Raw genomic sequence first — 15,429 nt, forward strand, 5'->3', positions numbered from 1 at the left:
GAGCGCAAAAAATAGACCCAAGTGAAACGACTATAGTCATCAATTAAAGTGATAAAGTATTTGTAATTATCATGGGATATAACCATTGCAATCCCTTATAGATCACTATGAGTCATATCAAAAGGCTGATTTATCTTTTGATTTATGAATTGGAAATGGTAGAATTTTACTTTTCCCAAGTTTGCAAGAGTTGCAATCAAATTGAACAACACTAAGAGATGGGAAAATTTGATTACCAAGAACACCAGATTTCAGTAAGTCATGAAGTACATAGGAGTTTGGGTGACCAAGGCGCTTATGCCATATTTGAAAATTAACAATAGTTAAATTACAAGAATCCAAAGGGGGAAAAGAACATTGAGGCTGAGATAAATAAAGAGGAAAAAGACGTTCGACTTTAGGCCCCTTCGTGATCATCTTCCCTGATCGTTGGCCCTACACAAGACAACCAGATTTTGAGAATGTAAATTTGCAATCATTGTCAACTAGTTGACCAACAAAAATAAGATTACTAGTGAGATCAAGGGAAACAAAACAATTGGTTAAAGAGGAGGAAATGTCACCAATAGCTGTGATTGGTAGACTGTTTCCATCAGTAGTATGAATTTGAAGGTTACTAGAATATCTTGTGACATTTTTAAGGGATTCAGCACTGTTGGTCATGTGATTGGATGCACCGGAGTCAAAATACCACGAAGTACAAGAAGAAAAAGGTTTTCCTGAAAGTCCTAAAGTAGAAAATGCAGAAATTATCATTTGTTGGACCATTTCAGGGGTCATTGGTTGCGTAGAGGCAAAGCATGTTGATTTGCAGAACCACCAGCAGTAGAAGGACCAGCTGCAACAGTAAAGGCTGTTTCAGTTTTCCTTGGTGGTCTTATGGGGCATTCTTTAATGATATGGCTGTCTTTTTTGCAGTAATTGCAAAACTTTTTAGGACAGTGTGAAGCAAAATGTCCAAGTTCTTTGCAACAGAAGGTTTGGACATCACTCAGGTCTCAACGTTTAGGTTTTCCTTGTGCAGCATATGCAACTGGAAAAAAGCGAGATTTTTGTTGTTCCATGGATGCTTGAGTTAGGAGACGTTGTTCTTCATGAAGAAGCTCATTGAGACATGTATCCAAGGATGGGATAGGAGCTCTATTCATGAGATTGGACCGAATACCCTCAAAGTCAAATATCAATTTCATAAGAAATTGATCTCTTTTTGTAGTCTCATGAACTTTTTGCACTGCAATTTGACTTTCATTTGACAAATGTTCATAGACAATGTCAGTGTATTCAACCTAACGATTCATGAACTGAGAATAAAATTCAGAAATTGAGAGACTATCTTGTTGAAATATGGCAATTTCATGTTCCAGCTGGAACCTTCTAGCAATATTATTCTGGCTATAAATCTTCTTGAGATAAGCCCACATCTTGCCATTGGTCGGAGATTGAGAACAATATGAGGATCAACAGAGCCTATGATCCATGCCATGACATGGGCGTCCTTGACTTCCCACACAGTATATTCGTTCAGCTGGTTTTCTTTGTTAGGAGCAGAATTGGTGCCGTCAACATGACCTCCAAGGTTCTTACCTTTGACAAATATCTGAAACTGGAATGCCCAGATAGAATGGTTCTTTCCATTAAAGGCAAATGAATAAGACATCATACTTGTCACTAGACATATGGCTAAGGGAAAAAAAAAGGTAATCACAAGGGAGAAATCACAAAAGGAACAAGGAGCAAGAACTGGATAGTCTTGCAAAACCAAGAGGCTAGGAATTTTGAACGGAACTATGATAGGATTGCAACCTAGACTAATATCATATTAGGCCAAGAAAGTTATGAAAAACTGTGTCTTCTCCTGTGGAGAATTTTGCATTAAATAGTGCTCATACAATTTGATTTCTACATGTGTGCATTAAATAGCCAATTTGCAATAAATGCTATCCTACAGCTGGGATAACTAATTAAGGAGATAATTACAGCTGTATAATCATGTAATATCTGTTGTTTTGAATGACCAACAAATCTGTGTCAATAATAACAAATATTCTGCAATTTGTGCCAATTAATAACTAATATTCTGCTAATCAATTCCATTGACAATAGAGTCCATCAACCTCTTTAGCTGCCAATCATCCTCCCCAAGCTCAACTCCTGAAATTTGCCAGTAGAGGAATCAAAAATAGCAAAACAGTGTAGATCATGTGTCAATTTACTAATGGAAAAAATGTTACATGACAAATTTGGGACATGAAGGACATTGCAAAGAGTTAGAGATTTAGATTTAGGAATGGAACCAACATCAGCTATAGTGGAAAAGGTACCATCAGCAACTCTAATCTTTTCATGACCTGCACAGGGACTATAAGTGGAGAACAATTATGAACAATTTGTCCTGGGGGCTATACTGTGAAGTAATAAGTCATGACATCTTGGTCTCCTTGTCCGGACTGCCAAAGTCGAGTCTTGAGATAAAAAATCTGAGATGAGTTCTCTAAGTCAGAATAGCAATTGCGGACTGCTTCTCTTACATCTTTAGCTGTTGGGAGAAATAAATATGGGTTCCCAATTGTTGGCTCCATTGAATTTATCAGCTAAGCGATGGTGAGAGTTTTCTGATTTCCATTTTTGTAGAGAATGGTCGTTCTTTCCTGGTTGAGGAGTGTCTCCAGTTAAGTTGTCTAGTTTACCTTTTCTGTCGAGGGCTAGCTTCATAGATTGAGCCCACTCAATCTAGTTTCTTCCATTCAGCTTTTGGATTATAAGCTGTAAACTGAACCTGAGGACAGAGCATCGACCACAGATGATAGTGGTGCAACTTCGGTGCCTCTAGAATGCACAAAAGACATGCTGGCTGAACACAGGGTCAAAGTTGAAGCTTTGATACCATGTAATTTTAGGAGAAGAAAATGATATTTCTTATTGTTAAAGAAATTTCTCTCTTTTGTTAAATAAAACCAACTCTTTCTGAGCCTGTTATATCATACTTATAGTAATATATTTTACTTGTTTTGCAGTGCATATAAATGATAGAGATTCTTTGGATTTATCATTTTATTGTATTGCACATAAATACCTTTCTGAAAATGATATTTGACCTGTTTTTTCTAGTGCATATAATATAAATGATAGGGATTCTTTGGATTTATCATTTTATTGTATTGTGATGGTTTTTGGGTATAGATGGCTTAGGAACGAAAATCAATGACGAAGGGATAACTTTTTATAACAACATTATTAATGGTCTTCTTGAAAGAGGTATGATCTGTATGCAGCTATTTTACCTTTATTTTTCTTATCTCTTTCATTAAAATTATATGTTAAGTTACTCTTTTCTGACAGGTATACAACCTTATGTAACTTTGTACCATTGGGATCTTCCGCTGCATCTTCACGAGTCGATGGGAGGATGGTTAAATAAACAAATCATGTAGGTATCATGTAACTTATTTTTCATTTTAGAATTTGTTTCTTTTCATATAATCATAAAACTGATTTATATTGTGCTTGAAAGCAGTAAAGTTTATGAGGTAGTAACCTACTTATGAGGAGCTGGAATGGTTATGGTGATCATATATATTTTATGACTATTTAAGTAATAAGAAAATGAAAATGGATGCATATGATGAGTGTGCCAAAGGATACATCAGTGATCTGTTCTCACTTTAGCCAAAAAGGCAAAATCAAGTAGTCTCTAGAACTTTTTCCATCGGGAAGAAAATTCCATGAAGTGGCTAACAACTTCAGAATCAGAACTATCTTATTCCATGTGTAGGATTGAGGGATAGTGAAATCATGTTGCAGAGCCTTGTTTGTGCTACTGTTGTCTGGTATGCCAGAACATTCTTTTTAGAGAAAGCGTGAGAAACTAAAATGAGAAAGAAGCAGAAATGAAGCATTACAGAAACTAGGGTAGCTCTTTGACGGGCTAGCTTTAAGTGCCTCTCTTCTATCTGATTTCTTGCTTGCCTGTCCTCTCCCCTCACAATGCTTTATCACTCTAATATACTTCACACCTTCCTCACTCTTCCTCTCTCCTGCCATGTGTTTGGCCGTTTAGGCATGTACAAGAAAATCTCCTCTATGCCAATGTATATTCCCATTTTCTTCAATTCTCCTGTTCATATGGGTCAATAATACACTACCTTTACATTTGTTTCGCCTCACATATGATGGAGAGAGAGAGAGAGAAAGAGGCAGTGAGAGAGAGAGAGACAGTGAGTGGGTAAAGGTCAAGGCCAGGACAAGAAGGAAAGGAGAGAGAAATGGAGCGACAGTTAGAGGGGATCCCCGGCGAAGCTACGCCGGCACCAAGCCTGGACAGCACCTCCATGCTTCTCACGCAAACTGGAGGGAGAGATCAGACATCTCAACTTTCTACTTCACGAGGTTCCCAGAAGATGCAATGCAACGAAGAAGGACCTTTGGGTCCAGTTCAAAAAGTGGGGGGATGTACGGAAGATCTTCATCTCCAAACAAAGAAACAAAGGGGGGAGGAGGTACGGCTTTGTGAGGTTTAGAGGGGTGTCGGACGTGCGTAAACTGGAAAGGCAGCTAGACAACCTTATAGTTGGAGGATTAAAGTTGTACGTGAATATCCCAAAGTATGAAAGAGAAAATGAGAGACACGTAGAACACAGAACAAAACTCAAAATCCAATGGGGTGATGACAACCATGGAACGATAGCAGCTCGACAGAAACAATCACAACACAAGGTACCTTCAATGTCATACGCGAAGGTAGTGGCCACAAACACAATGACTTCAGGGCAATGGCAAAATCCTGAGAAAGCGAGCTTCAGACATGATGGGTCACAGTCATCGGTACACCTCGAGATTCCGACGGGGGACAAACAGTGGTACACCGATGCTTGGGTGGGTTGACTAAAGAACCTGGTGACATTCGACAGAGTTGAAGACGACATCTCCTAGGCTGTAGGAGTAGACGTGGTGCCAAAATATCTAGGGGATGTCATGGTCATACTTCTTGGCTTTATTGATACCAAAGCAAAGGAGTTGGCTAAGGAAGAAACTAGGCATGGGTCGACGCTGTTTCACTCGCTGGAGAAATGGAACCCAAATATGAGAACGGGCCATAGACTGGTCTGGGCTCATTGTTGGGGCATTCCATTAGTAGCATGGGAGATGGTGCAAATCCGAAAGATCGTGGCAGCGATAGGGGACCTGGTGGAGGTGGACGATGACGTCGAGGAGCTTCGAAGGTTGGACAGGACAAGGGTGCTCATCAGAACCCCATGGAGTCCCACACTCCTACACACAGTCAACATCCACATTGGCGGCGAGATATACAAAGTCCACATCGTGGAAGAAAACGGGAACGGCAATGGAAATTGCAGCTGCCAACCTCAAAGCACCCTCGGATCATCTGAGGAGATCGATTCCGGTGACAGCAACACCGGAACTTCGATCTCGAAGCTGCTCGGAGCACCGGGAACCGACTATGCGCCGAGAAGGACTACCGACAACTCGACCGGTGGGGTAGTGACCAAAGGAAACTTGTTGTTATCCAACGGTCCAAGCGCTGATGAGGTACCAGTGGGTAATAACCTTGGTAGGTTGGCACTCTGCACAAACCACAAAACAAGCATGTTAGGAATGGGGGCTGGAAATGGGACGAAACCAGTGGCGCAACCTAGACTGGAGACAGTGGTATGTTGCGAGAAAGAAGGAACATGCAGAGCACAAAAGCAGTAATGTGATGGGAGCAGAGAGGCGAAAGCAATGGCACGAAGGGTTCCTAAAATAGGAAATGTTGACCTCGTACGGCGTCAACAGCTAGAAGATGACGAATGCCTCAATGGGTCACAGCTGGCAAGGAGCACCGAAGCACGTGACACAGGAGTGGTTGATAGTGGGCACACGAATATTGTGGGCGCCTTACTAGTCACACCATTGCTGAAACAACACACCAGCAATGTCACAACCCAAATTATAATAAAATGGAAACCCCAGGACCTTGGAAGGTGTACTCGAGAAGTAGGGGGTGTAGAAAGCAGGAGGCCCACAATAGTGTAAATGTGAGTTTAATGGGTGCAAACACAGATAAAAACAACCTAAAGCAGCCCAATGTGGATTCTGAGAAAGACACTACAACCAATAAAGGAAGTTAACCACCCACGGATGCAACACCTATGAATAATGTATGTCAAATTGAAAAGGGGGAGGAAACACCAACTAATAACGATGTCAGCACAGACCACCTACAGGAGGCAAAATATCAATGGAATATGACAAAAGAAATGGGGGTGACATGTGGCACAGACCATGAAAGCATTATTGATAGAATTTGGGCCATGGAGAAAAGAGACAGGAAAGAGGCAGAGAAATTGGGGAACAAGAATGTTATCCTATGAATATCATATCCTACAATGTCAGAGGGCTAGGGAGGGGGGTGAAATGGGCAGCAATTAGGAGAATGGTTAAGAAACACCGAATAGACATGCTATGTCTTCAGGAGACTAAGAAGGAGCAAATTGACAACACAATGTGCCAAACTCTATGGGGAGACGCTGAAGTGAGATGGGAAATGTAACCCGCATCAAATACAACAGGTGGACTACTGTGCCTATGGAGTGAGAAAACTTTCAAAGTGGAAAAGAAGGTTACTGGCAGGGGGGTTATTTTGCTGGAAGGAGTATTGACTCACGAGGCTCAGAAGGTTCACATAGTTAACATATATGCTCCATGTGATGTTCATAACAAGAGAGCTCTCTGGGACTCTGTCAAGCAGCTGAAAAACCTAAGTTAGGTGGCCTCTGGTGCTTACTGGGAGACTTCAACAGTGTCAGAAACCCATCAGAAAGAGTGGGCACGTCCTAGAAGGGGCTGGATGATAAGCTTGTCAGTGAGTATTGGATAGCGGGGTTAGAAGTAAAAGAGATACCATGTGTCGGGCGAAAATTCACTTGGTTCAGACCAAATGGGGCTGCTAAAAGCAAATTGGATAAAATATTTGTATTTGCTAATTGGTTCACTAAATGGCCTGGAAGTACACAATTTATCTTGGATAGAAACTTTTCGGATCATTGTCCTATTCTGCTCAGTTCTAAAAATGTTGATTGGGAGCCCAAACCATTCAGGATCCTTGACTGCTGGTTTAAAGATAAGTCATTTGGGAATATAGTCAAGGAATGTTGGACATAGACACAACAAAGGGGTTGGGGGGGTTTCGTGCTCAAAGAAAAGATAAAACGTCTTAAGGAGAGGTTGAAATTATGGAACAAGGAGCAGTTTGGTGACACTTTCAAGAAGGTTCAAAAGATAGAGGCTGACCTAAATAATCTGGAAGACGATACAACCGATAGGCAGTTAACCTCCCAAGAACTGATGAACCAGAAAAAGCTACAGGAAGATTTGTGGATAGCTGTTCAATCACATGAGTCGTTACTGAGACAGAAGGCGAGATCAAGATGAATTAAAGAAGGGGATTGTAATTCACGCTATTTCCACCTGCTACTGAATTCTAACCAAAGAAATAATGCAGTGAAAGGAGTGTTCATTGATGGATCCTGGGTTGAGGAACCAACAAGAGTGAAAGAGGAAGTTCGTATGTTCTTCCAGCAAAGATTCCAAGAATCCAAGCAGTGCAGACCAGAATTGAATGGCATCAGATTTAACAGTATTGCACAACAACAAAATGATGTGCTGGTGAGACATTTCGATGAGGAAGAAATAAAGAGGGACATATGGGAGTGTGGAAGCGAGAAAAGTCCAGGTCTTGATGGACTAAATTTCAAGTTCATCAAGCAATTCTGGCAGCTATTAAAACCTGATATTCTCCGGTTCCTTGATGAATTTCATGTAAATATAATTTTCCCGAAGGGCTGTAATGCCTCTTTTATTGCCCTAATCCCTAAGGTGCCTGATCCACAAAGCCTCAATGAATACATACCTATTTCACTAATAGGCTGTGTATATAAGATTGTGGTCAAGTTGTTAGCAAATAGATTGAAGAAGGTCATGTCAGACATAATAGATGAAAGACATTCTGCTTTCATAGGTGGAAGGCATTTGCTGCATAGTGTAATTATAGCTAATGAAGCGGTGGAGGAAGCAAGAAGGTGTCAAAAGTCATGCTTGGTGTTCAAAGTAGATTATGAAAGGGCATATGACTCTGTCTCGTGGGATTTTCTAACATACATGTTGCGGAGATTGGGCTTTTGTACCAAATGGATTCATTGGATTGAGGGCTGCCTCAAATCTGTCTCGGTTTCAATACTGGTAGATGGCAGCCCCACCTCCGAATTTATTCCACAAAGAGGTATTAGACAAGGAGACTCACTAGCGTCCCTATTGTTCAACATTGTAGCGGAAGCCTTAACCGGACTGATGAGAGAAGCAGTGTACAAGAAGCTATTTACTGAATTTCTAGTGGGGAAAAACAATGTTGCAGTCAACATCTTACAATACACTGACGACACTATATATTTTGGTGAGGCCACAATGCAAAATGTGAAGGCAATCAAAACCATTATGAGGAGTTTTGAACTTGCATCAGGCCTCAATAAATTTTGCAAAAAGCTGTTTCGGGGTAGTCGGGAAATTTGATCAATGGAGGAAGGAGGCTACTGAATATCTGAATTGTAGAATATTGTCCATGCCGTTCACATATTTGGGCATTCCTATTGGGGCAAACCCAAGGCGTAGCGAGTGGGATCCTGTCATCAGAAAGTGAGAGAAAGTTAGTTAGATGGGAACAAAGACACCTATCCTTTGGGGGTAGAGTGACCCTTATACAGTCAGTCCTAACATCTATCCCCATTTATTTTTTCTCATTTTTCGGGGTACCCAGCAGAATAGTGGACAAGCTGGTCATCATTCAACGCAGATTTTTATAGGGAGGTGGAATGGAGCAAAGGAAGATTGTGTGGGTCAAATGAGAAACAATTTGTCTTCCAAAAGAAAAGGGGGGCCTAGGCATAAAGGATCTCAAGACATTTAACAAAGCACTACTTGAAAAGTGGAGGTGGGACCTGTTTCAGCAACATAGGGAATTATGGGCTAGAATACTGGATTTCAAATATGGTGGTTGGAGATCACTGGCTGAAGGAAAAAGAGGCAACAACGAATCACTATGGTGGCAGGACCTAATGGTGGTGACCCATGAACAGCGGCTGAATAATGTCCTTCAAAATGGAACAACTTGGAGGGTGGGGTGTGGAGATAAGATTAGATTTTGGGAGGACTGCTGGACTGGTGATGAGGTATCATTAATGATAAAATACCCCAGGCTGTATCAAATCTCCTGTCAGCAACAAAAACTCATTCAGCAGTTGGGTAACTACATAGAAACGGCAGGGGAATGGAATCTTACATGGAGAAGACCCTTATTTGATAATGAAGTTGACTCGGCTGTCGGTTTTCTGGGAGAGATAGCACAGACAACAGTTCAGCAACACACAACAAATAGTTGGGTGTGGAAATCTGATCCCAATGGCCATTACTCCACAAAGAGCGCGTATAATCTGCTGCTGGGAGAAACAACGAAGAACCTGGATGGAGCTTTTGAGGACCTATGGAAGCTAAGGATCCTAGCTAAAACATCAATCTTTGCTTGGAGGCTAATTAGAGATCGGTTGCCAACTAAGTCCAATTTGCGAAGGAGACATGTAGAGGTAAATGACTTGATGTGCCCATTTTGCGGGAACAAGGAGGAGGATGCAGCCCATTTATTCTTCAATTGCATCAAAATCCTACCTTTATGATGGGAGTCCTTATCTTGGGTCAACACTTCGGGCGCATTCCCTCTAAATCCGAGGCAACGTTTTCTGTAGCACGGAAATGGGATGAATGGAGGGATAATATTCAATAGATGGAAGTGCTGGTGGATAGCTTTAACTTGGTCTATTTGGCAGCAAAGGAATAGGATTATTTTTTTGAATGAAACATTCAATGAAAGCAGGCTGATGGATGATGCATTATTCCTAGTCTGGACATGGCTCAGATCAATGGAGAAAGATTTTGTAATGCACTTTAACCAGTGGTCCAGCAACCTAACAGTAGGCTTTTGTAACTAGGAGAGGATAGCAGTAGCTGGATATTGTAGTACTATATACGGTGACTAGCTTGGTTCTTATCAGACTGAAATAAGTCTGGCTATCGGAACCAGCTGCCTACCTAAACTCATCTTGTAACTTTAGTACCACTGGTACTCACATATATATAATTACTTTTGCTGAGCAAAAAGAAAAAAACATAGGCTCTAGTAAGAGTAGGTATCAGCTATTCAGCATTACATACACATGCCCGTGTTTAAAATGTAAATCCCTTTACTCACCTTAATTGGAAACAAAAAAGATTTGAAATGAAGAGACTGGAAATTTTATTTTTTAATCTATATGGTCTTTTATTGCTTTTAATTTAGGAATTTCAAGGGTTAAAAAACCGTACAAATCTCAAGAGTCTAAGAATTTGAGCAGGCTATTGAATGATGAAAAATAAAACTATTAATTACAATAATTAGACTCAGTGACACTCCCTCTCAAGGTGATGAGTGGGTATCAATCATTTTTGGCTTGCAAGTAAGATCATGAAATGAAACTACTTTCATTAGAGTATATCAATTGTTATCATAGTGTACCTGTGTAGTAGTTCCTAGTTAGACTCTGGGTTCTGTTACCTGTTAGCTTTCTGAATGCATTATTTCCGAGTCAGCAGATGGTTACTACATAACCCTGTGTAGCATATCTCAGCAGATATACAATTTTTCTTATTCTCTCAACTCACTGTCCTCTGTCTCTCTCTACCCTCTGCTAGAATTCTCACATGGTATCCAGAACTTCTCTTTGATCCTGAAGCATGTCTTCCGCAAATCCAGAAAATCATGTATCTACTACCTTTTTCTCTTCAAATTACACTCAAATAAGACCTACGAATTTTCTTTCATGGAAGCAACATGTAGAAGGGGTGATCAGAGGCTACAAGCTTCACAAATTAAATGTCTATCCCTCAATTCCTCCACGATATTTCTCTGGCCAAGATGACATTGTTAGTCCAGCATATCCAGCATGGGAGCAACAAGACTCCTTGTTCTTAACATGGCTGCTTTCAACACTTTTCTGAATCAATGCTACCTTGAGTGGTTCGCTGCATTCATTCCTTGCAAGTTTAGGGGGAGATTCATAAGTTCTTCCACTTGTTGATGAATGCTAAATCGAGACATCTTTGATCTGAGTTAAAATCAATCACAAAGGAAGATTGATCAATTTCTGAATATCCTACTAAATAAATGATCCAAGCTTTAACACTTCTTTTTTTCCACTAACCAAGCCTGACTTCAAGTGCCCAGTGAGACTTAACTAATTTACACCCCTTATTTGTGGTATATTTATTTTAGTGGCCTTGTAGTCTAGTAGCTCTCATATTTCTTTTGAAGCACCAAATGCTGTATTTGACCCATTATGCTCATCAAACCCACCACCTTTTCTCATCTCTATACTTGGTCCTTGGTCCTCCCTTGTAAATTTGTTTCCTAGTACCTTTATTAAGATGAGTGTAGTTGATTTTTCAATATTCTATTATTGAATGGTGTGGTTCTGATGTGGCATATGCCAGAGAGTACTTTGCTGTTTATGCAGATACTTGCTTTGCAAGTTTTGGGGATAGAGTGAAGAACTGGATTACTATTAATGAGCCCCTTCAAACTGCAGTCAATGGGTATGATGTTGCAATTTTTGCTCCAGGAAGACGAGAAAATTCTCTTATAGAGCCATATTTGGCAGCACATCATCAGATTTTGGCCCATGCAGCAGCTGTTTCCATATACCGGAGCAAATACAAGGTGCAGGACTGCACTTATTCATTTCTACACAAAACTTTCTATTTTGCAAGTTGGATTACTTTTACTTTGTTGCTTCTGCCACTCCTCCCTATTGTGTATTTTCTTGATTTTCCATTAATTGCCTATTTTTGTTATTTTTTTCGATCTATAAATTACCAGCATGATTTTCTGTATTTCAATTATCTGCGTAAGCTCAGATCTAAGAAAACATTAGTAGAAACTATAAAAAAAAAATGTTTGAGTGAAAAGGTAGATTTTGATGGAGCCAATGGAGTTGATCGATCCGTATATCCAAATCCCACTTGGTTGTAGCCAGTAGGGTATTGCTGTTGTTATTAATTATCAAATTATCTGTGAATTTTGTTTAAATATATAATTTAATGCTAACCATGTTAGAAAAATGTTGTGAAGGTATAATTTATTCTTTCTAAATATGTCTTGACATTCCAGGATAAGCAAGGGGGACAAGTGGGCTTTGTGGTAGATTGTGAATGGGCAGAGGCTAATTCCGATAAGATTGAAGATAAATCTGCTGCTGCAAGACGCCTGGATTTTCAGCTTGGCTGGTAGTTCCTCATTCATTTGTTCCATATTATTATTATAATAATAAGAGATTGACACATTCAACGGTTGCATTGACATAGATCACATTCTATTGTAACAAAAAAAAAAATCACATTCTTTAAAAAATTGAGTGTATAACTGTGGGTATAAGTTAAACTAGTAGACTCTATTGTAATGTTTAGGTACCTCTGGTACCCTTTTCTTTATTAATAATATTTTCTTTTGGCTGACTAAAAAAAAAGTTACACTGGTATAGTTCAGTTCATGAACAACTGTCAGGATGTTGAAGTGGAGATCTCACATTGACTAGAGATATGACCAATGTAGTCCTTATAAAGCTTAGACAATCCTTATCTTACAAAGCGATTTTGTGTGATTGAGTTAGGTCCTAAAGCCCAAATTCTAAGATGGTATGCTAGAAAGTTGTCTTAATTGCGGCCTATAAGAGTTGGTTTCCAGTGTCTTAGAAAGGGCAACCTATGGAGGGTCTGACCAGAAATGAGTGAAGTATCGTAGAGTACAACCATTAGGATGCTGACTCTTAGGGGTTGAGATCTCACATCGATTAGAGATATGACTAAACTAGTCCTTATAAAGCTTAGACAATCATTCCCTTACAAGCTAATTTGTGCGGTTGACTTAGGCCCTAAGTCCAAATCCAAATACTAGGAGAGGTTGAAGAGGAAAGGAAAGGAAATGAGATTGGGGAAGGAGCTGATGTGGTGTTAGGGCTTGACTGACTGGCTTCTTTTGGGGACATTAAATCTAACCTTGAAGATTTGACAAAAAGGATTAGCTTGGGAGGCCAAAAGAAATTGTTCATAGAAATTGAACAGACGAGAATTGCTCCTTTTCAAAGCACGAGGAAGGTTTTTCAAGAAGAGGGTCAAGGCTTTATTCTTGTAATTCAATAATTGATGACAAAGAATAGATCACTCTGGGAGAGTTTCTTGAATTTTGGTTGGGCCTAATTTAGTCTCAAAAGCTAGCTCATGAGGCGAGGACTATCCTTATTGAAATGGACAACCATAGCTATTGAATGAAGAGAGAGAGAGAGAGAGAGGCTTTCTTCAAAGAAAAAGGCATCCAGGGTGGATTTCAAGATTGTTAGATGGTGCAATGAAAGTATCTTAATCATGACACAAGGCGTATTCAAAAGAAAGAGAGGGAAGTGGTCTTTCATTTCATCTAAAGATGTAAAGAAAGGATGATGCTTTGGGTGGAAAGCTCACTCTAATGAAGGGGAAAGAAAAGAGCCCTTCTGAATCCTGACATAACAAAGCATGTGGAAATTGACTATCATTTCATAAAAAAAAGATTGACCATGGAATCATCTGTCTTGTGCCCTCATGCATCCATACTGCAGATATTTTAACCAAAGCTCTTCCAAGCTGCACTTATGAAATCATTAGATTCAAATCCAATTTGGGTATGATAGACATCTATAACGTAGCTTGAGGGGCGTGTTGGTGATCTGTTCTTAATTTAGAAGATTGTTTCCTGATATCTAGCACCGATCAGAATCATCCAATTATGATTTGTACAACTAGGATAATATCCCTTTGTTAATTTTTTAGGATAACCTGTATATTCTTTCCTTTTATAGTTTGCTGCCATTTAAGAGGATATTATCTCCTCTGATTTTGGCCTGTGTACAGATGTTGACCAATTTTTTTATTTATACCTCTGCATTGTAATCAATCATTCATAGTGAAGTACAATCATTGTCTCCCGAAAGCTTTGGCTGTTATAGTCTCGAACTACCAAATCACTTTACTTAAAATTTATTTCAATGGAGCACCTCCATTAGAATTCCTTATCATGATGTTATAAACTGTTGAACTCAATTCAACTGATGGTCTTGATTTGAAACCTTTTCTTTCTATTTTTCTACTTAACACCACAAAGTTAATGAAGACAAACCAATATTCATTTTTTCTTTGACCCTGATGCACACTGGAAATTGAAGATAAATTGACGGTGAAGAAAATTACGCAAAATAGAATATGAGGCTTGTATAGGATAGCAGGTTGAAGACATTATGTTAAAATATATTTTTAATTCAGGTTCTTGCATCCACTATATTATGGAGACTATCCTGAAGTTATGCGTGAAAGACTTGGAGATCAGCTTCCCAAGTTTTCAGAGGAGGATAAGAAAATTCTTTTGAATGCTTTGGACTTTATTGGTCTAAATCACTATACGTCAAGGTTTATTTCTCATGTGACAGAATGCGCCGAAGAAAACCATTACTACAAGGTGCAAGAGATGGAGAGAATTGGTAATAAATAATAATTGGAACATTTTCTCATTTTCTAAAATATCTTACACAACGAATTCTCCTTGATAATTGTGTTCTGTCAACAGTGGAATGGGAAGGTGGCCAGGCCATAGGTGAGAAGGTGTGTACTCTCTCTCTCAACGTGCTTGTTGTATACATTTGCATATACAAGGCCAAACATTCTAGTTTTATATTCTGTGTGGATATAACAGGCAGCATCAGAGTGGCTCTATGTTGTTCCCTGGGGTCTACGGAAGATTCTCAATTATGTATCACAAAAATATGCTACTCCGATATTTGTCACAGAGAATGGTACGTAACTATACTCATCCTTCCTAGTTCCTATAAATTAGGCAAGAAAACAGGTAGAGTATAAACAGATAAAGAGAAAAAGTGATGAAGAAATCAGATGTCAAGTGAAAGGCATTACTAGTATTGTTATTTGTTTGGTTAAATCCATGTATTGAATCTGACTATATAGTGGCAATTAAGAATTGTTCGATGCACTAAACGATGATAAGTTAATAGTTAGTCAAAAGAAAAAGAAAAGGGTTGGAATGTAATGTGGTCAAGTTTATGGTTTGCAATTTTGATCGGAACCTTGAATTCTACAAAATCCCATTCTTCCAATTTGGGGTTCAAGTTCCATATTTTGCTTTTGGATTCAAATATTCCACCATGCTCTGCTGCCCTGGCACCTATGTGGCTCTACCATAACTACTTAACTAGTATTAGGTAAACATTGCAATGTTGACGTTGCCCCCTGCATTAGACAAGGTGGAACACT

The 15,429-nt window shown here is 39.4% G+C and overlaps 1 protein-coding gene across 1 annotated transcript in view; it reads left to right on the forward strand.

The window, feature by feature from the left end:
* Window positions 1-15,429, forward strand: part of LOC100800603 (beta-glucosidase 42) — a 34,373-nt gene that overhangs the window by 11,955 nt on the left and 6,989 nt on the right. The window contains exons 5-11 of the mRNA XM_003538013.4: window positions 3,181-3,255; window positions 3,340-3,427; window positions 11,572-11,797; window positions 12,248-12,363; window positions 14,428-14,642; window positions 14,729-14,763; window positions 14,855-14,954. Coding sequence (XP_003538061.1) covers window positions 3,181-3,255; window positions 3,340-3,427; window positions 11,572-11,797; window positions 12,248-12,363; window positions 14,428-14,642; window positions 14,729-14,763; window positions 14,855-14,954 — 855 coding nt within the window. The remainder of the gene's footprint in view (window positions 1-3,180; window positions 3,256-3,339; window positions 3,428-11,571; window positions 11,798-12,247; window positions 12,364-14,427; window positions 14,643-14,728; window positions 14,764-14,854; window positions 14,955-15,429) is intronic.

This window comes from Glycine max, chromosome 11 (genome assembly GCF_000004515.6).
Source record: "Glycine max cultivar Williams 82 chromosome 11, Glycine_max_v4.0, whole genome shotgun sequence".
NCBI classification, from domain to species: Eukaryota; Viridiplantae; Streptophyta; class Magnoliopsida; order Fabales; family Fabaceae; genus Glycine; species Glycine max.